The 23154-nt window shown below is 48.1% G+C and overlaps 1 protein-coding gene across 1 annotated transcript in view; it reads left to right on the forward strand.

The window, feature by feature from the left end:
• LOC146831075 (uncharacterized) overlaps positions 1–23154 on the forward strand; it is a 153130-nt gene that overhangs the window by 48732 nt on the left and 81244 nt on the right. The window contains exons 2-3 of the mRNA XM_085603831.1: positions 3132–3399; positions 4506–5312. Of these exons, the coding sequence (XP_085459957.1) occupies positions 3132–3399; positions 4506–5312 (1075 nt within the window). The remainder of the gene's footprint in view (positions 1–3131; positions 3400–4505; positions 5313–23154) is intronic.

Genomic DNA, 23154 nt, shown 5'->3' on the forward strand with positions numbered 1-23154 from the left:
TGTTGCCATTGATCATTTGAGCCAAGGGGAAACACCTGTTCAAGTCCCTACCATCCCCCACCATGCATCAGCTGACGCACTCCAGCCAATCCTAGCTCGGCACCACGTATAACTGCAGAGCAGACACACACAAACCCTTTCAACATGTCACTGAATGTGTTTGTTGCACTGCCCCTTGCCATGCACCAAAACCACTTGAGGAGGAGGAGGAGGATGAGAGCCAGAGCAGAGAGGATCTTCAGACAGAGGATCAACTTATTTGGAATGTCCAGTCAAGATATAAGGGCCAGGTACCGTTTCCCTCCAGAAATCATCTTGGAAATGGTATGTGAGTGGGAGCAGGAACTTGACTCCGTGACCTGCTGCTCACATGCAATACCAGCATACCTCAAGATCCTATCAGCGCTCCATTTCTTCGCCACTGGCTCATTCCAAAGGGTCTCCAGTGACCATGTGGGCATATCCCAGGCAAGCCAGTCGCGGTGCCTGCATCAGGTACTGCGATGCATCACTGCAAGATCCCACCTCCACATACATATGCCACCGACACTGGCCCTGAGACAAAGGGCAGTACGAGATTTCTTTCGCATTGCACAATTTCCACGTGTGCTGGGTGCAATTGACTGTACCCATGTGGCCCTGCAGCCACCCCGCCACATTGCACACATCTTCTGCAATAGACACAGATGGCATTCCATCAACGTGCAAGCTGTCTGTGATTCCAGAGGGAGGTTCATTGATGTGCATGCGGTGTTCCCCGGCAGTACCCATGACAGCTTCATATTCCGCATGTCACCTCTTGCCCGGCGGATAGCTGCGGGAGAATTTGGCAACATGTGGCTACTGGGTAAGTACCAAGCGTTAGAAAGGAGGTTTATGTGTTTTTGAAATGTCTGAATGCCCCCCAAAATTAACCATAGTACTTTAAGATTCATAAAGCTAGATACAGGGCCCACCTGACAATGCATGTAATACAGTATAGATCATGTCCTGTGCAAGTCAAAGAGGGAAATCTAACCAACTGCCCTTTCCCCTCTACTTAGGTGACGCTGGGTATGCACTTACCCCACATCTCCTCACCCCTTACAGGCGTGCAGACACTGTACCACAGCGTAGGTACAATAGGGCACACATACGGACTCGAGCCATCATAGAGCGCACTTTTGGTCTGTTGAAGTCGCGATTCAGATGTCTCGACCGTACAGGGGGGGTGCTGCAGTACTCCCCAGAAGTAGTGTGCAAGATCATACTAGCCTGTTGTGTCTTGCACAACATTGCCTTAACGCATGGCTTACAGATACCACTGGAACCTCGGCTACCTATGAATCTGGGAAACCGGGCCATGGCACATAACCGAGGTCAGGGCATGCAAGTCCGTGAGCAGCTTGTTGCCACGTTCTTCACATGAGCAACCTGTAGTGGAATGGACCAAATGTGGATTGCTGTCTGTTGCCAATGATGAAACTTGGATATACACGACTGTGTCAATAAATTCCTTCCTGAGGCTACTTTGCAAGCCACACAAACTGCATGTTAATCACAGCTCTTGACAGTAGTCAAAACGTTGAGCCTGCATCAGCACATGTGCCCATGTCAGCGATCAGTGTAGTGGATGTCCCGAAAGAATCTATAGCCACAGATGCATGACACAGCCGGACCTCATGAGGATGGGTCTCTTAATCAGAAAAGGCCATAACCATAGCATTGTCGGCCCTGTGCCATCAACAGATGTTACTCCCCCACAAATGATGCGCCCACGACGTGAGTGATGCAATGGGTCAATCAGACGCCATGGGGCAGATTAATGTGGGCTTTGCGGCCCTTTCACGCTGCCGTTGCGTCACTTTTGTGACGCTGCGGTGGTGCAAAGCCAGCCCCATGCTGCGGGGAATGTACTATATGAAGCATCTGGGAGATGCGTCACGTTGTAAAGGCCTGCGCCACATGTAGGCGTTCTGGTGCAGGGGGGGGGGGCCTTCCGTGCGCAGAAACGCCTCCTAAAAATCTAGAATATTTCACTCAGTCACTTTTAAGGCCATGCTGCGTCAAAACCCTGCGCCTGCTTGAAGCAGGCGTAAGGATTGACGCAGCATCATAGGGATAGGGCACCCCCGAGCCTTGCTGGAGCTGCGTTGTGCATGCGACGCAACTCCAGCAATGCGCCGCCTTTCCAACGGGGGATGCGTCACGCATCTGCACATCCGAGCTGCACGGTGCACCGAAATTTCAATGCCGCGCATCTGTGTTGGCGCACGGGTGGGCAGATGCATGGCAACTCTTCTGACGCATCTCTGCAGATTAGCAGAGATGCGTCCGTAGCCGTAACTCTGCCCCCCTGTGTTTGTGATATATCCACACTTCTCAAACACAATGTTCTGGAACACATCACACAACTCTGCAAATGAGCACCTAATATGGACTAGATGTACCATAATGCAAAGCATGAGAAACTGAAACAGAAACTGCAGACATGTCTTGAAATGGTCACTTCACCCTCTTGTCACATTTAATTAATTCTCACATGCACTGTCTTTACTTTTTTATCCAGAACAGAACAGCAGGATGGCAGTAGATGTGATCCAAGATTGTGGATGGATCTGGATGACTACAAAATGGCAGGCAACTACTTCCTGTGATGTATTTGCTGCCTCCCACTCCCTGTAAAACATTTCCTGTATGGAAAAATATGTTCCGGGTCATTTTCGGAATTTGCGGCCAAAAAGCGGAAGCTCCGATTACGGAGCGTACGGCCCGTGTGCGGAAACGCCGATCACGCGGCGTACGGCCCGTGTGCGGACCTCCCGCTCCGGAACCGGAAACTGCGTTTACGGGCCGTAAACTCCGAAAATGACCCGGAACACATAATTTCATTCAGGAAATGTTTTACAGGAAGTGGGAGGCAGGAAATACATCACAGGAAATAGTTTGCTGCCATTTTGTGTTCATTCTGAGTCATCCTCTATCACAGACAGATCCTCTGACATCCTGCTGCTCTCATCCTTCTTATTATCCCCATAATGGCTGAGGGTTACGAAGAGAAGGCACCCCCTTTCACTGAAAGTGAGTTGGACATCTTGGCTGAGGGGGTGCTGGCCAAATTTTCTCAGCTATATGGGGACCCTGAACACCAGCTGAGCAATGCAGCCCGGGCCAGGCTGTGGGCCAACATCGCCGAGCGCTGCAGTGCAGTGGGAGTCCACACCAGGCGTGCGAGGGCATGCCGCAAGCGCTGGGAGGACCTAAAACGGTGGGCCCGGCACAAGGCTGAGGAGCTGGTGGGCCAGTCTTCCCAGCACCATGTGCATCGTCCTCGCCTATCCCCACTGTACAGGAGGGTCCTGCGATCAGCTTGGCCGACCCTCCATGCTCAGCTGGAGGAGCAGGAGCAGCAGGGACATGGTAAGTGCATCATATGCTAAATGTGTCTGGGAGTATGATGTGAGTGAAACAGTGCTGTACCATTGTGTGTCCGATGCCTCCATTCACAGATTCCGTGTCCATGCAGCAGTAACCAAGCTTAAAAAGGCACACTGTGGCATATGGACTGTACAGGGCAGAGTGCATTTTGGGAGTTGGAGTCTCGCCATGACAACTGGCTAAATGAGCCATATTTGTGCATTTGGACGGAAATCAGCTCTTCCCGCACCACTACAATTGGCACTAGGAAATCATGTGTGCATTGGATGAGCAATGGTACAGACACTGTCCTGTGTGCGCATGGCAGGCCAAAGGGTATTGGATGCTATGACTTGCATAGCATTTTTAGAGTGTGGGTTCCAATTGTGACAAAACATCATGTGGCATGGAGTCAAGACAGACTTTGACATCCTTTCATCACTCTTAAGCGCTTCTAAATTTACAAGGGGTGTTCACTGACAGACGTCTCAGCCTCAGTGGCCTGTTTCACATTTCACATGTACAGGTAGCTATCACTAAATTCCCCCAGTGTTCAGCGGTGTACAGCATTACCATATCAGTCACCAAAGCCAATATGTGCCACTGGATTGTCAGTACATGTGTGGGGACAGCCAAAGGCTAGACTCACAATTTAGCTACAGAAATAGGCCAGAGCCTCAGTGCATGTGTGACCCACATTCGCCACTTGTTGTGTCCCATACAATGCTACAAAGCAGATGACACTTGTCCAGACCTTAAATAGCTGCGACTCCCTATGAATGGCCATAATCTGAGATTCTGGACTTCATGTTCTCCATTGGTGGACTGCTTTTGGAACCTACACATGTAGCTGTGGCAGGACACACAGATCCCTAGAATGCCAGGTTGAGGGTTGGCCAATACAGTCGTGTAAGCCACACACATCCACGTGAGATGGCCATGTCAGACTCAATCCAGGACCTGACGGTGAACATACACGTAATGTCAGCTCATAGACACTGACAACTATTGAGTGTGATCAGAGGAAAATAAGTCTGACCTTGGATCCTATGAATGTGTCTCGTCCTGCATGACACAAACATAACATTCGGATTTTGCTTACATTTCAGCAGGCACAGCTGGCGGAACAGAAGGGCAGCAGGACCTGGTCCGGAGCAAGAGGCCACCAGTTCGGCGGCGGCTACACCCACTTTCCACCAGCGAGGAAGAGGAGGATGAGGAGGGACCCTCAACATCAAGAGGCAAGGGGATTGCGCCCACCCAGACTGACAAGGGACACCCTGATGCTGGTGCCACATCCCAGGTGGAGGCTGCAGACATTGATTGGGGGGGGGGTGAACACGACACCTCGGACCATGAGGTGTTGGAGAGCAACTCTCCTCAGGATTCTTCACCTGTGGTCCCTGAAAAGGTGTCCTCGGGGCAGGCCAACAAACAATCTGGGCCTGCCATCAGCCCCTCCCTACCTCTAGAGTTCCCCATTCCATCGGGGGACCCAGCTGCATCCCCTGCAACCAGTCCCCCTCATCGTAGCCGCCAGCTCCCCAACATCATTGGCTCCGGACCTCAGGCACCACATCCCTCCTCTTCCCCCCAGGCCCCTCCCGGTGTTGTTCCTCCTGTGGCTGTGCCAGTGGACCTGATGTGGATGTGTGAGGGTCAGCCAGACATGTCCGCTCGCATCGCGCTACAAGTGTGTATGGAGGTACGCATGATGCGAGAGGACATGCTCCGATGTATGGCCACCCTCACCACCGCCATCAATTCACTGCCCGCAGCCATGTCGTCTGTTGTCTCCCCAATCCCTTCCCATACCACTGTCAATGTCTCCCCCTGTCCATTGCCCCACACTGTTTCCCCCCGTACTCCTCGTGTGGCACGAACCCAAATGGTGCCTGTTCCTGCACCCGCCAGACGTGTGCCTGCATCGGACTCTGAGGATCTGGACATTGTGGTCCTAGAGGATGACCAGAAGGACACTTGACTTTAGACGTGAACAACTATTTCATTTTCCCCTTGTAAATAGACTGTTTTCCCTGACGCTCCCTGACGTGTTATATTTTTTTTGCCCCACCCCAATCCAGGTTCACATCTCCCTCTGCATTAAGATCTTCATTTGTTTTCCTTTCTCCCTTCCAAACGGACGGTTGTTCTTATGTACCTTCTCAAAATACAATTTGGAATACTCATAACTTCCACTTGTTTAACTTCATTCTGAATGTCTGGTTCTGAATATGGACACATATTTGATGGGTCATCTGCTATGCACATAATGGCTGGTTGCAACGATGGGTCACACTTGTAACTGTGTCACACACACACATACCTTCTCACATCTCCAGGCCACCTGCAACGTTACACAGGACATGATACACAACAGATGATTAGTTTTGGTAGGTGTTTATTTGGTGCACACACAAACACGTGATCACATTGTCCCGGGTTCCTGTCACTGGTGAGTGCGACGCCGCAATTTGGGGGGGGATGACCGCTCCGAGTGCTCAGGTCTGGCTCGCCGCCTACGTGGAGGTGGGTACTGTCCAAGGGACTGTCCAGGGTCATCCACATGTGCTGTGGCAGATGGTGTTTGCACACTTGATGGCTGTACAGGTGGTGGTGGTGGTTGTGCAGGTGGCGGGTGTGACAGTACAGGTGGTGGTGGTGGTGGTTGTGCAGGTGGCGGGTGTGACTGTACAGGTGGTGGTGGTGGTGGTTGTGCAGGTGGCGGGTGTGACAGTACAGGTGGTGTTGGTGGTGGTTGTGCAGGTGGCGGGTGTGACTGTACAGGGGGTGGTGGTGGTGGTTGTGCAGGTGGCGGGTGTGACAGTACAGGTGGTGGTGGTGGTGGTTGTGCAGGTGGCGGGTGTGACTGTACAGGTGGTGGTGTTGGTGGTGGTTGTGCAGGTGGCGGGAGTGACTGTACAGGTGGGGATGGTTGTGCAGGTGGTGGGAGTGACTGTACAGGGGGTGGTGTTGGGAGTGCCAGTTCAGCCCGCTGGTGTGGATGTCTCCCTTCGCTGTGTTGGTGTGCAGTTGGTACAGGTGTGGGGATGTGCTGTCCTGTGGGCAGATATGATGGCTCCCCTCCCTGCGTTGACCGTGAAGGGAAAGGTTGGCTCACTCTCAAAATGCCCTCCATCATCTTCATGGCCAAGGCATGGTGTCTTGCACTCTCGTCCCTCTGGATGGATAGCATGTCTCGCATATTTCTGGACATGTCCTGCCAAGTCCTATCCATCCTATCCAACACTTGGCTCAGCCTCTCCACCGCCTGAGGGAAGTGGACCATGTCCTGCAGGGAGTCCGACATGGTGGACAGGGTAGCCCCTATGGCACTAATGTCCTGCCTCACATCGCTCTGCTGTTGGAAGAAGTCCTGCTCCCACTGGTCATCACAGCCAGGTGCAGGCCCTCTCTGCAGCTGTCTGCCATGGATGGGATGTGCAGGTCCTACGGCAGGGGGTGGGGTGGGAGGTGTCAGCCTGTGGGCAGGTGAATGGTGCCCAGGGGATTCCAGCAGCACAACAGGGCTGGTACTACCCCCAGATGGTGGAGAGGCTGGCAGGGATACACTGTCTAGGGAAGAGTGGGTAGGGGAACCACCATGTTGGTCCTGGACGTGAGGACTGTGAGGGAGTGATGTCTGTGTTGTGATGCGTGTGTGCTGTGGCTGGTTTGCTCGAGTCTGGGGACAGGCCATGGTATGCCTGGGAGGAGGCGGAGGGACGTTGCTTGGCAGAGGAGTTGATGCCCTGACCGATTTAGCCAGTCTGGCACGATATCGCGCATTGCCATCTTCATCGTCAGACATGTAGTCCTCATCATCCACCAAGCAGAGGTCCTCAGGATATTCTTCCTCCTCCTCCTGAGCAGTGCTTGCAGCCGACATGACAGCTTGGAGGATCAGGGGATTCTCCCCTCTGATTCCACGTCGGCCCGCACTGGTCATAGGCCTGTCATCCTCGTCATCAGCATCCCCTGGAACAGAGGTTGCAACCGTATTAGGGATTGACCTTGTATGACATGTGGTGCAAAACAAGGGTTTGTATCAACTGTACTTTGCATCAACAGATGAGGATCATGTGACCTGTGTAGGGTACCACCACAAATGACAGCTCACACCATAGCACTGAGGGGTTACACAGATACAGGCAAACTCACCAGCTCCAGCCACAACTCTCTGTCCCTTGGTGTTCCCCACTAGTGTCACCTGCTGGACCTGTCTCCTCACGGGCCTAGCTGTCCCTGAACCAGCAGCTGTAGAGGGAAGTGACAACATTCTCAATTATCTGCATCACCAATTGTCAGACAGGCACATGACACTCCTGATTTGTATTTCACTTTGTACACAACTGCTGATTACATGCAGAGGGGAATCAGGATCTCTGTCATGGCTTTGGAGTCGAAGCCAGTGACACACCTCATGCTAGAATTACCTGGAGGACGGCTGCGCGAGGGTTGGATGTCATACAGTCCCCGGGATGGTGCACGCTGCTGGGGTGTAATCCGGTCAGCATCTGTGATAAGACATACAGGTCTATATTTTGCAAGAAGAGATGGTAGCTCTGAGCCAACATGTCATTCTCAATGACCATTTGTGGGTAATCCAGAACGATGTGCAGCATGTGTAGCTCCTGAACTTTACATTTGGGCACCTGCTCACATGCAGCAGTTGCCAGCCGTTCCCTCCACACAGCAGTGACATCAATCAGATGACACATCAACAGACACACATGTATGAGAAGATGACTGATAGGAAGGGATAAATGACCCGGATTCCTCCCCATTACACTGCTATCACCTTTGCCATTCAGACTTACATATTTCCAGAGTCTCATGTTGTTTGTTGTCAAGTCAGAAAGAGTTTCATGTGTGAGATTTACAATTGTCAGGGACATGATGTTGCTCATTTGTGCTTCCCCACGCATGAAGTCACACATATTTGTATGAGAGAACACAGATGTCTTATGTCCATCCTTTGAGTGTCCTCTCTTTGCGTACTCTATTTCCCAGATCATGGTACTACTTAGCTGACGACGATTGGTGTCTTGTACAGCAGACATCCAAACCTCTTTTGTCAAACACTCACCTATACATGTGAATACAGTAGGAGAGGAGGCAAGCAGAATGCAACATTGCGGATAGGCTGAGAGGCTTTGATGCCTTCTGCCTGCACTGGATTAGCGTGTTGCTCTTCAGCCTAGTCATTTAGCAGGTGTAACTACATGAAGATTCACCTTAGCAGCCCCTACATTCATCTCAAAGGTACACTACTGGCATCAGTGTTGGCCTCAGCCATGCTATTTTCATCATGGTGTTTCCTATCATTGAATTGCAAGCCGGTTGTGTTTTGGTCACTTCATATGACTCATGGTACTATTGAATGTCCATTCTGCACTCACTTGGCATACATTTTGTGTCATCCTTTCATTAGCCACCAGGGTCTGATCTTGCATGGGTTCAAATGCCATATGTGAGCATATTGTGATGCAGGACAACAGTGTTGTAATACACATGCAACAAACGGCGGACGTGAAAGGCACATTTCTTGAGCAGTCAGCCTGATATATTCTTGGGTTCCCCTCCCTTGGCCCAGCACCGGAACAGTGTGTGGGCCCTGAACAGATGTCACAGCCAACCTTGTAGCAGAAGTCAGTGTGTGTCTTTGATTCTGGGAGGACCTCGTTGTACCTACAATGATAAGTGTGTTTTGCTACTTAACATTCCGGCAGCCACATGTGATGCACTAGATTTCTGGCACAAAGGATGAGCACAAGCAGTTGTGGGCACCAGCGTAGCATTAGTGTGTTATACGTAATATCATGATTGCTCCCACATTACTTCGAATGGGCCCACTACCTGGATGCAACCTATATCACAATGACATGTCTACGGATCCTGATGTGCGGTCCACTATCGTGTTTTGTTGATGGCCAACACAGAAGCCAGACAATGTAAGTGGTACATGACCAGCTGTGTGGACTGGGCATTTGATCTATATTGGAAACATTCAAATTTGGACAGTGTATGCATTGTCAATACTAATGACCCTGGGATCTCACTTGTTCATCATTGCCATATTTCAGTCAATTACTTTGATTGCTTACGTCTACAGACACCATTACAACATAGTGGGGACACCCTTTTGAGTAGTTGTGGCACTCGATAACAGGATTGGATTCCCAGGTCTGGGCCTGTTGCTGTAAAACATGTCATGTTCCGCAATTACGAAGGTTTGATGAGCCAAGACATGTAATATATTGTCTTCAGCTGTTCACAATTATAATTATCTAAAGGTGGATGTCCATTGACAACTCCAAGAGTAATGCAGCGATTTGTACATCTCTGGTTGACTTTCATATGTGGGCACTACATGTCCCTCTGTCACTCCTGGCAATGTATGCATTTTGACCAGCTCCTGGCCACTTTGACTTACCAGTCGGTGAGGGTGTACGGTGGCGATGCCTCCCAGTAGATGCAGGGACCTCCGCTACGGCAGTTGTCTGTGCTCTGGCTGAATGTGTCAATGGGTGAGAAGAGAGAAAACTAAACATCTGGAATATGTGCTGGTGGAACATTTCTGTGATTTCCCCATTTCTTCTGCATGCTAACAGTGTTTTGCAGTACTGCTGCTGACTGGGCAGGTAGGAGCAGTGGTGCATTGGGGTCGTAGTGGCGTGGCAGGGTGGGAAATTTACAACAGAATAGGTGTCTGACTTTTGGACCAGATGGTTCTCTCACCTTCTGCTTTGTGCTTTCAGCTTGCACGGGGTGATTTACTTCATAGAGATTTAGTGGCATGTTTCCACGCCCCTTGTAATACATTAACACCGCAGTTGCGTCACTTCTGTGTCACAGCGGTGGGGTAATACAGGTGACACATTTGGACGTATTCCCAATTTTTTTTATTTTTTTTTTATTTATTTATTTTTTTTAAATTTTTATTGAGGATTCATGTTACACTATAGCAATACAATATGAATACATTTTGACTAAATAAGAAAGCTGAATGAGGTATAAGCAAATTACAAAAATAGCCAAAACAAAATAAATAAAAAAACAAATATGGATGAAGCAAGAACAAGGCATGTAGAAGTCGGTTGACGAATTACATTTCTAGTGTCTAATTGAGATTGGAGGTTGTAAATCATAGAATGATGTGGCGTCGATGTTGATCTAGAAGTTAAGATACATATAGTAAAACAAAGAGCCATCTGCCACAATCAGAGGAAGAAAGAGAGCGAGAAGGAACGTATAGCTAATGAAGATATAAATATTAGAAGCCAGACGTAGCTATATTCTGAAAATCAGTAAGATTATGACAATCTACTAGTGCGCCAGGCAGCCACTGGTGCCCAAATCTTCAACCCCAATTCTCTTGATTTTTTCCCCTTAAGTTGATACAGAGCCGCCTCCACATTATGTATACCTAGAAATCTGGATAACCACATTTGAAATGTTGGGGCCTGTGTATCTTTCCAAGCTGCTGAGATTAAGGTTCTGAGTACAGCAGTAGAGATGAAAATTAGGGCTTCAGACTTATTCCCAATGTTATGCATCTATGTTGATGCCTCACGGTGTGCGGGCCTGCGCAACATTAAACATGCATCAGCTGTGATTTTGCAGGGTGTGTGTTTATTTGGTGATGCCTCGTACAAGTGATGCATTGTAATTGACGGCATTTCACGTAGTCACTTTTCATAGGGTGTTGCCATGCAAACTTAAACCAGCTTGACGCACCTGTAATGAGTTGCCCTGAGCGTTAGGTGTAGGCGGTCCATGGACATAGTTGGAGTTGCGTCACACTTGCGACACTACTCCAGCAGAGCATCCCCCTGATGCCATCAGTTGCGACACCCATCTGACTATCCCAGCGCCACAGTGCACCGCATTGTCAATGTGACGCATCCGCGGTTGCACAAGAGTTGGATTGGGTGTGGCATTGTTACTGGGGCATCTCTGCTGTAATTTGTCAATTGCTACTTAGCATGCTGGTGTATTAATGCAACTGGACAGTGGCCATGTTTTCAGGAGTGGAGGAGGGATTTGCCATTTCCATCCCTAAGGATTGTGGGACTTGTAGTGCTACATACAGAGGGTGACACAGGAGTCTGTGACTTACGGATTAATTAATACACTTTGGACTACTTCCTTATTCACACTGACAGTGCAACACAGACCTTCTATTCATGCACTTTCACTTTTCATCCCACTTACCTGGTACCACGTAGCGGACGTCACTGACAGGCAGCCCATGGACCAAGTGGGGGTGTATGGTCGTCAGGATGTCCTCCTCCTGTGTGGTGAGGCGGATGCGTGGTCCAGATTGTGCGGCTGGGAGGATCTGTTGTAATTCCATCCTGGCGTATTTATCCTTTACCCTCAGCCGCTCATCCTGCCATTTCTTTTTGACGTCCTGCACAGTGCGCCTGTCCTCCCCCAATGCTGTGACAGCAGTGGCTAATTGCTGCCACAGGGCTGCCTTCTGGCTCCCACTGGTGCAGTAGGGTGTGAGTCCATAGAGGCGTTTATGGTGCCTCACAATGAACTCCACAAGCATGGTGGTCTCCTCTGCTGTGAAGTTCCGCTTTCTCTTCATGAGCTCCATTTTCTTGGCCGGTCTCTGCTTGGAAATCCAAACTGCGTGTGACCAAACCGGTGCCTTCACTGTGTGCTGCTTTTAAATGTTTTTTGCTGCTGGTCAATCTGTGTTAATTGGCTTCAGCTGGATCATGGTGGGGGATGGTAGGCACTAGCAACATGATGGCTAACTGGAGCTGTTGGCTGGGATTGGCTGGAGTGCGTCAGCTGATGCATGGTGGGGGATGGTAGGGACTTGAACAGGTGTTTCCCCTTGGCTCAAATGATCAATGGCAACAATGATGTAGTCTGGCCCCAATTCTGATGTTCCGGCCCGAGAGCGGAATTTCCGGCCCGAGAGCGGAATTTCCGGCCCGAGAGCGGAGCTTCCGGCCCGAGAGCGGCTATTCCGCCCTTAAAGCGGACTTTCCGGCCCGCATGCGGACTTCCCGCTCCGGGCCCGGAAACTCCGCTCCGGTGGCGGAAAATCCGGCCCGGGTGCGGACGTAAGTTTAGTGGTCGTAAATGGATTCTGTGAATAGCAAAAGTCCTAAGTTCATTTTGTGAATCGCAAAAGTAGTAAGTTCATTCTGTGAATACCAGAAGTACTAGGTGCATTCTGTGAATACCAGAATGGTACTAAGTTTAGGATTTAGTCTTAAGTTTGTTCTGTGAATCGGGCCCTTAGGGCCCGATTCTGATGCGGTTTGGAAAGCTTCCCGACTAAATTGTTTTGGAAATGGTTTCTGACCCACTCGGATCGGAAAAGTCCGACCAACTGAGTACAATGCATCCGGATGCTTCCAGATATGATTTGGTTGGACTTCCATTGACTTCAATGGTAGCAAATGTTCCTAAACGTATCGTAATTGGGCCCTTGTTCGGGAAGAAACGTTCTCGATCTGATTTGGAAGGAGCAAATGCTGTTAGGAGGCCTTCCTAACCGCATCGTAATTGGGCCCTAGGTGGCAATGCTTTCCTGACCGCATCAGAATCAGGCCATTAGTGTCCGATTACGACGTCAGTCAGAAACTCTTCTTACCTACTCGGTTTGGAATCATTTCCAACCGAATCGGGTGTGCAAGTCCGACTGACCAATTGCCATGCTTCTGAACATCGATTGGTCGGACTCGCATTGACTTCAATGAGAGACTGTGTTCTGAACGAGAACACAGATTCCCATTGAAAAAAGGGGTGGTTGGGAAAAACCTTGCACCCTGTGGCGAGGACCTCATAGTGCCTGCCACACTGTGCATGGTTGGAAAGAGGGGTCCCTTGGGTACCCCCATGGGCCCCAACTAGAGGCCTATGGGTGTAGTGGGGCCCCCAAACTCAGTTTCCGACAGCCGTTTTGTTGTCAGACAGACCGATTCGGAACACTGTCAGAATCGGCAATCGTAATCACTAGGTCAGAAACCATGTCGATAGAGCTGTACTATGCGGCTCCGAACGACTCCGCTGTCAAAAATGCTGATCGGAACCGAATCGGACAGCCCGATAGTTTTCTTGGATCGTAATCGCTCGGTCGGAAATGTATCCGATTCGGTCAGAAACATAGGTTCCGAATCGGATTCTGAGAATCCGAATCCAGTTCGGAGCCTTTCCGACCAACATCGCAATCGACCCCGGCGCTGGATGGCATTAGCCGCCACAGCAGTCAAGAGAGGGCAGCAGCGGGGCAGAAACGCACGAAGCGCAGAAGATGGAGGGAAGTGCACGATGAAGGCGACGAGAACCCCATAGGCCTCGGACAATGGAGCAGAGAGCAACACCGCGGCTGAGAGCGGCCAGCACAGACAGACGCCTCCCTTCACCCGACTGGGACACCATCAGGCCAACTAAGGAGGCTGAGGCACCAGGACAGAGGCAGAGAAGTGATAGTCTGGTGCTCCTGTACAACCGCGAGGAAGACGGGAGGTGTGGGCACTGAAGCACAGAAGGCAATTGAGGCGGACGGCGATCCCGGAAGAGACCCTGCCTGGGGCACAGTGACGCAGCACTGAAGGGGAGGAGACGGGGCTGGGGAGGAAGCGCTCGGAGAAGACAGGGTGGCAGCTAGCAAAGGAAAGGAAAAGCGAATGAGAAGGGCACAGAAAGGTAAACAGAACTTCTTTTTTTTTTTAAATAAACAAAAAAAACAGTCTGGAACAAGGAGCCCCAATGCTTAGGTGGCGCAGGCCTTTGACGGAGGCTCAAAATTAATTGCCAGTCTGGTGTGGTCGGGCGGTGGCACAGCTAAACTGATGGGGGCCCCGTGAGTCCTGGCATAGGAGCCTGGGGCTGGAAGATGCCCGGCCCTAAATACTGAGGGGCAGATTTACAAGCCCCTTGCGACACTTTTACGCTGCCGTTGCGTCACTTCTGTGACACAGCAGCGGCGTAAACTATGCGCCACGCTGTGCCTTATTTACAACGTGACGCATCTAGGGAGATGAGTCACGTTGTAAAACCCTGCACCACATGAAACCTGCCTTAGGTTTCATGTGGGCGTTCCTGCACAGGTTGAGCGTTCTGTCGCAGGAACGCCTCGTAAAAGTGACGCAGGGAAATCGACAAGATTTCACTGAGTCACATTTCCGTCCATGCTGCGTCAAAACCCTGCGCCTGCTCGAAGCAGGCGTAAGGAGTGATGCAGCATGTTAGGAATAGGGTGCCCCGAGCATTGCTGGAGTTGCGTCACGCTTGCGACAAGACTCCTGCAATGCGTCACCCTTACTTCATCAGATGCGACACGCATCACCCTATCCTTATGTCATGGTGTGCCGCATTGTAAATGCGACGCATTTGTGGTGGCGCAGGGAGGGAATTGCATGTCGCATCTTTTCTGGCGCATCCCTGCTGATTTGCAGAGATGCGCCAGAAATCGCAAATCTGCCCCCGTGTCCACAGAGATGCTTTCCCGTCAGTGGTAGGCAAGGTGAGCACGGAGCCGAGCAGAGTGATGGAACCAGCGGCCTCACTTTTATAGAGGAGCTAAGAAGGATATTCCTAGTGGTGCAGCGTGGAGGCCATTGCCACTCCCTAAAAACTAAATCTGGTGCTTCCGACTCATACTTCCCAAGGGGTACTACTGGCCAGGATGTGAAGTCCCAGCCAGAAGATTAGAAATATGGGAACACTACTCAAAGTAGCAGTGACATGTTGGGATAGATGCACGAAGTGGACACCGGCAAAACCACTCTATGCGCCAGACCTACCAATAACAGCCATACCACAGAGGGGGATGGGTCTTCCATTCACATAGTGCCAACTACGGGGCTGGGAAGAGGCAGGAGTGATATTAGTGGGAGACTGTTCTCAAGATGGAAAATTGCTTCCACTAGCGGAGTTCCTGAAGTATCACGAACTACCACCGGGGCAGTTTTTAAACTATCAAAAGGTAAGGGGGACGCTGACTGCAATGTGGCGTGGAGGCACACAAGAGCCTGCCACACACACGGCCCTCCAAGCAATGGTGATGCTAGGATCTGCAGGGCATCTAGTGAAATGGCTGTACCTGGTGATAATCGAGATGTAATAATAATAAAAAAAAATGTGGTGGAAGGTCCAATGGATTTTATGAGCCTGCCACGGATTAAGTCCCCATTCAATATTATCAAAACCAAACAACTAATCCGGGGGTCTGGTATACCAGCCACCTACCTGGGGGACAGAATATCTGACCACCTATGTCATGAAGAGTACCACAAAAATAAATTTTAGAATAAAGAGACCCTTGCAAATAATCAGATTCCCATCACTCACCAAAGTGATCAGTATCATCATCTGGGTATCCATCCTACTATCCACTGTGCCTCTTGATCATAGATGGGTATTTAGTGGATTATATCTTGAAAGGGTCATGTAGGAGGAACAGAGAAACTAGAGGAATCGGGCTCTCAAGAACCCATAGAAGTGATACCAAATAATATGTGGCAGTGATGAGTGCAGTGCAAATGTGTAAGTGAAGATTAAGAAAGGATCTACAAGAGAGAAAAACTTTTATTAGGGTATCTATTGTAATCCTTATTAAAAACAGTGCAAAAAGCAGTTTCAAACATCAGTGCTTATGAATAAGGTCGACATGTTTCAGCCTTCTGGACTGATAGTCCACAGCTTTCTTCAGGACCTGTCTGTAAATATTGTTGCCACTGCATTAAAAATAGTGTGTCAAGAAACAGTGAAAAAATGGAAAACAAAGACAAATAAGGGTTGGAATTAATACAACCTCTTGTGCCAAGTACGAATCCTCCATATGGACGGCATGTAGAAGGCACCCGTCTTATACGAGGACTGGACCTCATCTCGCCTGGTAACAACTCAGGTCAAAAAGGCCCGCTCTGTCCGTCGTTGCCTCTAGCTCGACCCGTTGTTGCTGACCTGGCCTTTCTACTGGCTAAACGGAGGTTAGTCCTAGTAGCTGACTGGGAAAGTGATGTCATCAGTTGGGGCAGAGCAGAAGAAAGAGCTCTGATCCATGAAGAAAAAGTCACAAAAAGGGGCAAACCTTTGGCGGAGCCATGGGTGGAAATATTAGGGGCATGGGAAGCGAGTAAATCGGATGAAACGGAGCCACATGCAAAAAACCTAGAGCCTGAGACTGTGAGGGATGCAAATATTGGCCAAGTGCAAAACTAGCAGCTGTCCTGCATTAGTAGGACTGGGATCTCAGAATGAGTGGGCAGAAGCATGACAGAGGTGATTGCCCCGGGTGCCCCCCTCCTCCTAACTCCCCCTTCAGCTCCCTGGCCCACCAGGTGGGCTAAAACCCATGGATGAAACAGGGTGACTTAGTTTGATGGTATGTGGACCCCTGGTAGATGTGTTTTCCTTATGTTTGTTTCCTTTTCTTTTCTTTTTTCATCTTTATATTGTTCCTTATTACATATGTAGAAGCATATAGGGCGTAGCTACACAAGAGTGTAATATGTGGCCAACTCACACACCTACTCCACACTCGAAACCTTTATATAGTAGGAACAGGACATCAACTACTAAAGAAAAGATGGGCTGTACCGGGGCATGGAAATGTTACAAGATATATACTGGACATTGAAATATGATAATTTTATGCCCCCTGCTGAAGTTTTACTGTAATTACTGTTGAAAGACTCTGATGTATGGAATATATACCTTTTGTTACCATGAAAACATACAGATTGTACCAAAAAGTATTAAAATGCCAATAAAAATTATATTTAAAAAAAAACAAGGGTGATTAATAAAGAATCATCCTCATTTAGTAGAAAATGTATTCAGCACAGAGATGAAATGTGACTTTCTAAATGTGTGTGGTATTTCCCTTGAATAACATGTGACAAATTGACACTGTGATTAAATACTTCCTTACATAGCAGAACGTAATTTTGCTAGAAATGACAATCAATTAAAGTAATGTATGTATTACTATTCCATATATTTGAATTAAATGTAGTTCTCAATCATAGTATTTTTAAGTATTATGATAATTTATTGAATATTACATGTAGTATGAAACTTAATGCATTAGAAACGTGAATTCATTTGTGTTTAAATGTGCACACGCATATTAGATGTGCACTATTGAAGTTAATACAATACGTAACATGAGTAGGACTGTATTTCACCATGCTGCACGAAGCTGATGTCATTTTTCTGCTAACTCGACATTTCCTTGCAGGTATTCAAATGCATTGTTAGTAGGGATATGGGGAGCAGGCGCCTGAGAAAAGAGCCTTGAAGAAATCTAAACAGAAAAACAGAGTGCTAACTGAATTAACTATAGTCAAAAAGTTGCAATCTACATATTTTTGGGAGAAAGAGGCCATCCCTCTGACCAGTATGGGCTAAACTGGAAATGTTGCGGTCTGCAATGCAATGATTCATGGATTTCAATGGACCCCTGATGGTGTGATCAAGGGGTGTCACTCAATGAACTTTATACATTTTAACATGCAGTTCCCCTTGGACTTCACTCCGATCCCTCCCAGATCTCTTCCCTGATTAGACCCCTTTACAGACACCTTTCCTTTATTCCCTTCCTCCCTGAGACATTCTTTCTTTGGGTTTTGTAAAGCGCAGGACTCACCCCTACAGGGGCATCTCTGCGCTAGCAACGAAACACAAAAACAAGGGAGTTTAAAGCTAGTCGGGCTAAAAAAGTTCAGTTTTCAGTAGTTTTCTGAATTTAAGCAAATCAGGACACACACGTAACGCAAAGGGGAGTTTGCTCCAAAGGTGCGGGGCTACATAGGTAAAAAAATTGCCACCCGCACAAAGCTTGTTAATCTGGGGTACCATAAGCAGAGCCTTTCGCCTAGAACGTAACTGTCTGTTGGGATGATAGGGGACAAGACTATCGGTCATGTTCCTGGGACCACTGTCATTAACAGTTTTGTGAATCAAACAACAAATTTTAAACTTGATTTGTCTCTGAATGGGAAGCCAGTGTAGGTTTTTTAGTAATGGCCGGGAAGGAGTTCTGGGTGGTTGATTTAGAGCCAGTCGGGCTGCCATATTCAGCACTACCTGGAGCCTATCTACTGTCCTCTCGTTTGGGGCACCCACAAGTGCATTACAATAGTCCAGTCTGCTAGCTACGAGGTCCTAGAGCAGGGTCTTGCATGCCGATAGGGGGAGAAGATCGAACACTTTCCATAGGAGTTTTAGTAAACTGAAACAGCTACCTGACACGACTGCCACCTGCTCCTTCATAGCTAGAGAAGGGTCCAAATATACTCCTAAGTATTTTGCCTTGTGAGTAGGCACAGGAGCAGGGCCTACATTTGCCGGTCACCACTCTGTCGACCAGATAAGTTGAACTTTGCCAAAAAGGAGGATTTCGGTTTTGTTGGCATTCAACTGCAGAAAGTTCTTTGCCATCCAGTTGGAGATTGCACTCATACCCTCTGCAAACTTCTGTTTGGTGACATCCAAGTTGTTATCAAATGGGAACAGGAGCTACGTGTCATCTGCATATGAAAAAGGGACAAAGCTGTGATCTCTGATGATCTGTGCCAGGGTAGCCATTTATATATTAAATAACGTGGGACTTAAGCACCATCCCTGTGGCACCCCTTTGTTCAGAGGTTTAGCTCCGGAGTGAAATTTCCCCAGGTTCACAGTTTGGGTGCGTTGTTCCAGGAAGCTGTAAAACCACTGAAAGGTAGACCCCACTACACCGATTTCTGTTAATCCTTGTAGCAGTCTATGATGTGCCACAGTGTCAAAAGCACCAAGGCTATAGCTTTGTCCATTGATAGCTTAATTAACTTTGAGAGGTTTTATGCCCAAGAATTTTCCTGATTTTTGCTTAAGTGTGGCTCAGTCTGAGACTTGGCCCATATAAAACTCTTCTCTGAGCTTCTGAGATGCTAACACTTTGCATTTTTGATTTATTTTGTTTATTCATGGATTTATTTATTTATTTCCAAAGTTTTATATAGCGCTGGCTAGACCCAGACTTATCATCGCGCTTTACATGAGTATCAGCAAGCTGCAGGTTACATAATTACTTCAATTACAGGTTCCAAGTGTAGACATGGGAGAAAAATATGAGATTACACAATAATATGAGTTATTAGAGCGTAGCATAGCCAAGACACAAGTCTTATGAGGAATGAAAGGTAGAGGGAAGGAAACACAACAGGGAGACGAGGAAAACAATGTCAAAAGTCTGGCTGGGTAGGTGCCTGCCGAGGGGGTGAACCAGATCCAAACTCCTCTGTAGGTGCATTGGATAGCTTAACCGGGCATCGGCCAAGGTTGCTAGGGCTCCACGGTAAGATCAGACAGTTATGGTATCCACCCAGGGAACATCATCGTAGTTCCATCGAAAAAACACCAGTCTTGGTGTTGCTGGGAACTGCCATCTGCTTAGTCCTCCAGCTTGCCCCCAGGTCAAGAATGGTGAGAGGAGAGGTAGAAGGGAAAGATTCCAGAGTCTGCAGATTGTGTGACAATCCATTGTTCTTGCCTTCAACCCTCTTGGCGGGAGTGAAGCTCACCTCACAGAATGTTTGACTAATCGCATGCGTATCGGCCGCAAAGCAAACAGAGCTGTGTATGACCCAATGTCAAGCAGTGGAATCACATAGGTGTTTAGATGGCTGTCATATGCCTGGCTAATTACTTCCAAAGATGGGAGCTGAGATCTTAAAAGCTGAGCTCCATGAAAGATGTCAAGAGTACCTGCAGACTGAGGTATAAGCTGGTAACCGACTTGGTGCAGCAAGCAAGGGTTGAAATTAGCTCAACGTCGCAGCAAACTCTGAATGGCTATATTTCTGATTGATTTTGTCGATATTAGACCATGGGCGCCATCTTAGGGCCATGTCCCGCTCTGAGGAAGAGCTCCGTGCTGGTAGAAACGATTGTGTGCAGAAACGTTCTTTATAGGCAGCGGACACAACCTTCCTATTAATACTTGCACGAGTTGCCAATCTTTTGCAGTGCATCTCCATCTGGAAAGGAAAAGTGCTTCCCATACATGTCAGCCGCCATCTTAGGTTCAGGCCACTTTAGTTACCGATCATCGCAAGGCTAAGGTCATTGTACATTGTAAAGTTATTGTACCGCTACCGGTCGCGATCCTATTACTGATCAAGCCTCCAGATTCATTCACTGCGCTCGGGGTGCCTCTCTCATACCACAGTACCTCTTCAGTGCCAAGTCTTAGGCCGCAATAATTGTTGCCCCGGCAGTTCAGCCTCCTTCTTCAGGAATTAGCTCCAAGGTGCCAGGCCGCACATTAAGTGTCGGATGGCCCCCGCTCACTCTGGCTCAGTGGGCGCAACAGATAGTACCAGGACTGCTCCCCTCTCTGTTCGGAATGATACGTAGTGCCCACAGTCCAGATCTGGGCCAGACGGGCCGCCCAACTCCTTACTGCCTCTCACCCAGTTTTGCAGTCCCAGGAATGCTCCAGGCGCGGACCTCACCACCACAAGATCACTGCTCTGGTGTCGATGTCGTGATACCAGGTGGCCTCCAGGTCTCCTCCTGCACCTCAGTCGGCACGACTGCTCAGAGGACCTTCTCCTCGATGTGCAACCCAGCAGCCTCTGGTCTTCCCGATCTCCGACACGGTCTCCACAATATTACGCTGCCATCTTGAAGGTACACAGGTCAGACCACCGTCTGAGAATCCCGACTGCGCCGGCACCCTTGAGCAGCGGCAGGGCCAGAACTGCCTCTGGGTCCCCTCCGATCAACGAGGCCGCCCCAGGTGGCACCAAGGTCTCGGCTGCCGCTGAAGCTTGAGGATAAATGACGGGCCAGTGCAGAGCTATAGGCTCACGCGACCGCCATCTTCGCCACTGACGTCACTTTTGTTCTGACCTGACTTCCTTTATAGAGTTTCCGTGATTGCCTAAACCATGTTTCCCTAAACCATCGTCCGGTCTCTGAATTCTAGATTAGTAATGCATAGGAGAGAGAGCCTCAGATTATTGTCTGAGCATTGCGTTTTAATGTTGTTGTTTTGCATAGCAGTTACAGAACTGCTCGTCTGTCTGATATCAATTTGCCTTAATTTCTTTCTGCTTCTGGGGATCCCTCTTGTCATTGTGTATCTTTACAGTATGGTGCCCAGAGTCGTTTATTTGAATTTGATTATTAACTTGTAATAAACCTTTTGAACATGCATACCGATTCCTGTAGCCACATAGGTTGCGCTATTTACTGAAATTTGATTTACTGTTAATACTAACTCGCTTCACTTCTCAGACAGACAAAAAGGTCCATTAGGGGACCAATGGTAAGCAAGTGGCCCCAGGAAACGCTGGATCAAATCCATTGTGCCCCTTCCGTGGGCTCCCCTTCCAGATATGCAAGTATGTGTTTGTGTAAGTATGAACGAAAGGCTATCAATAGTGTTGCAAGAGAGCCCTGACAAAAAGAATTCAATAGAAACCTGAACACTTTCCTAACAAAATGTTCGTAGATGAAACGACTCAGAACAAAATCTATGTAATAAAAGCTATGAAACTCAGCATTTTGCCTTTCCAGAAATAATTATGAGAGCCCCATACTGAGAGCTGTATTCGATTGCAGCTCCATTTTGAACTTATTAACCAGAGATTCACCTGCTACCAAGCTGCATGTTGTGATACATTAAAGCCAAACATCCTCGCAGCCAGCCTCCAAATCACTGTGTCTTTTTTATTGCTTTGTTTGCCTTCATTAGTCCATTGATTTAGTTTTATATTTTTGCCAGAGTAGTTTGTGCAGTAAAATATATTTAATGAGCCATGCCTTGAAGAGTATAACAGTGGAAGCTCTGTGTACACTAGTGTTGGAGGAGATCTGGGGGAATTCTGAAACGAAATGCTGCATATAAACATATGAAAATAAATATTTTAACAAATATGGAGCTGTGACATGAAATCCAGTCTTTACAAATTATGTTGATGCTAACATGCATTTTCAACAAGAATCATACACTCCATCACCACACCACAGAAAATAAACAATATATAGCGTTCTGCCCGAGAATTAACATAATGCACAGTATTTGCAGATTACCAAATCACCTGAGAGAGATTAAAAACTATTTCTGTTGGTGTCGCACAACTTTTTCCATCCTTTACTCAGTCAGTCAGTATTTCTTTATTCGATGATTAAAAAACATCATAAAAGCACACATAAACAGACAGTTAAAAATGCTATTAAATCATTATCCAGAATCCTGACTGCTACTACACATAAGTAGAAAAAAAAACTAAACCACACATTTCATTTAAAAAAGACAATCAGGTTGGTTCTCTAGTTGCCCTTAATCGTACCGCAACTCTAATAAAATTCATGATACTACAAAGTGTCAGGGCAGGGGTCGGTCGCTTTTTGCAGAAAAATTAGTGCATCTTTTGCGTGTGCTAATTTAGCTTGCTTTAAGATTCCTACTAGGAATCTGCGCCTAGGCATTGAATAAAAAGGACACAAAAGTACAAAATGAAGGGTGTCCTGCGGGGACCTATTGTCGCAGCCGCAGGCACCCTTCTGCTCAATCGATGATATAAAACCTGGTGGATCAGCCAGTAAGTAAGGTAAAAGATTGAGCCTAAAACGCGCCATTAAAAACCTATCCTGAGCGTTATGCATGAGGTACAAATACGGCTCCATCCCCTCCCTATTTTTTACCAGGCTATGGGCGTTCACGGTACGTTTAATCCTTTCACCCTCTGCTCTGCTTTTGGTTCTCTGGGCCAGGAATAATCTCTT

The sequence above is a fragment of the Triturus cristatus genome, chromosome 5_1 (genome assembly GCF_964204655.1).
Source record: "Triturus cristatus chromosome 5_1, aTriCri1.1, whole genome shotgun sequence".
NCBI classification, from domain to species: Eukaryota; Metazoa; Chordata; class Amphibia; order Caudata; family Salamandridae; genus Triturus; species Triturus cristatus.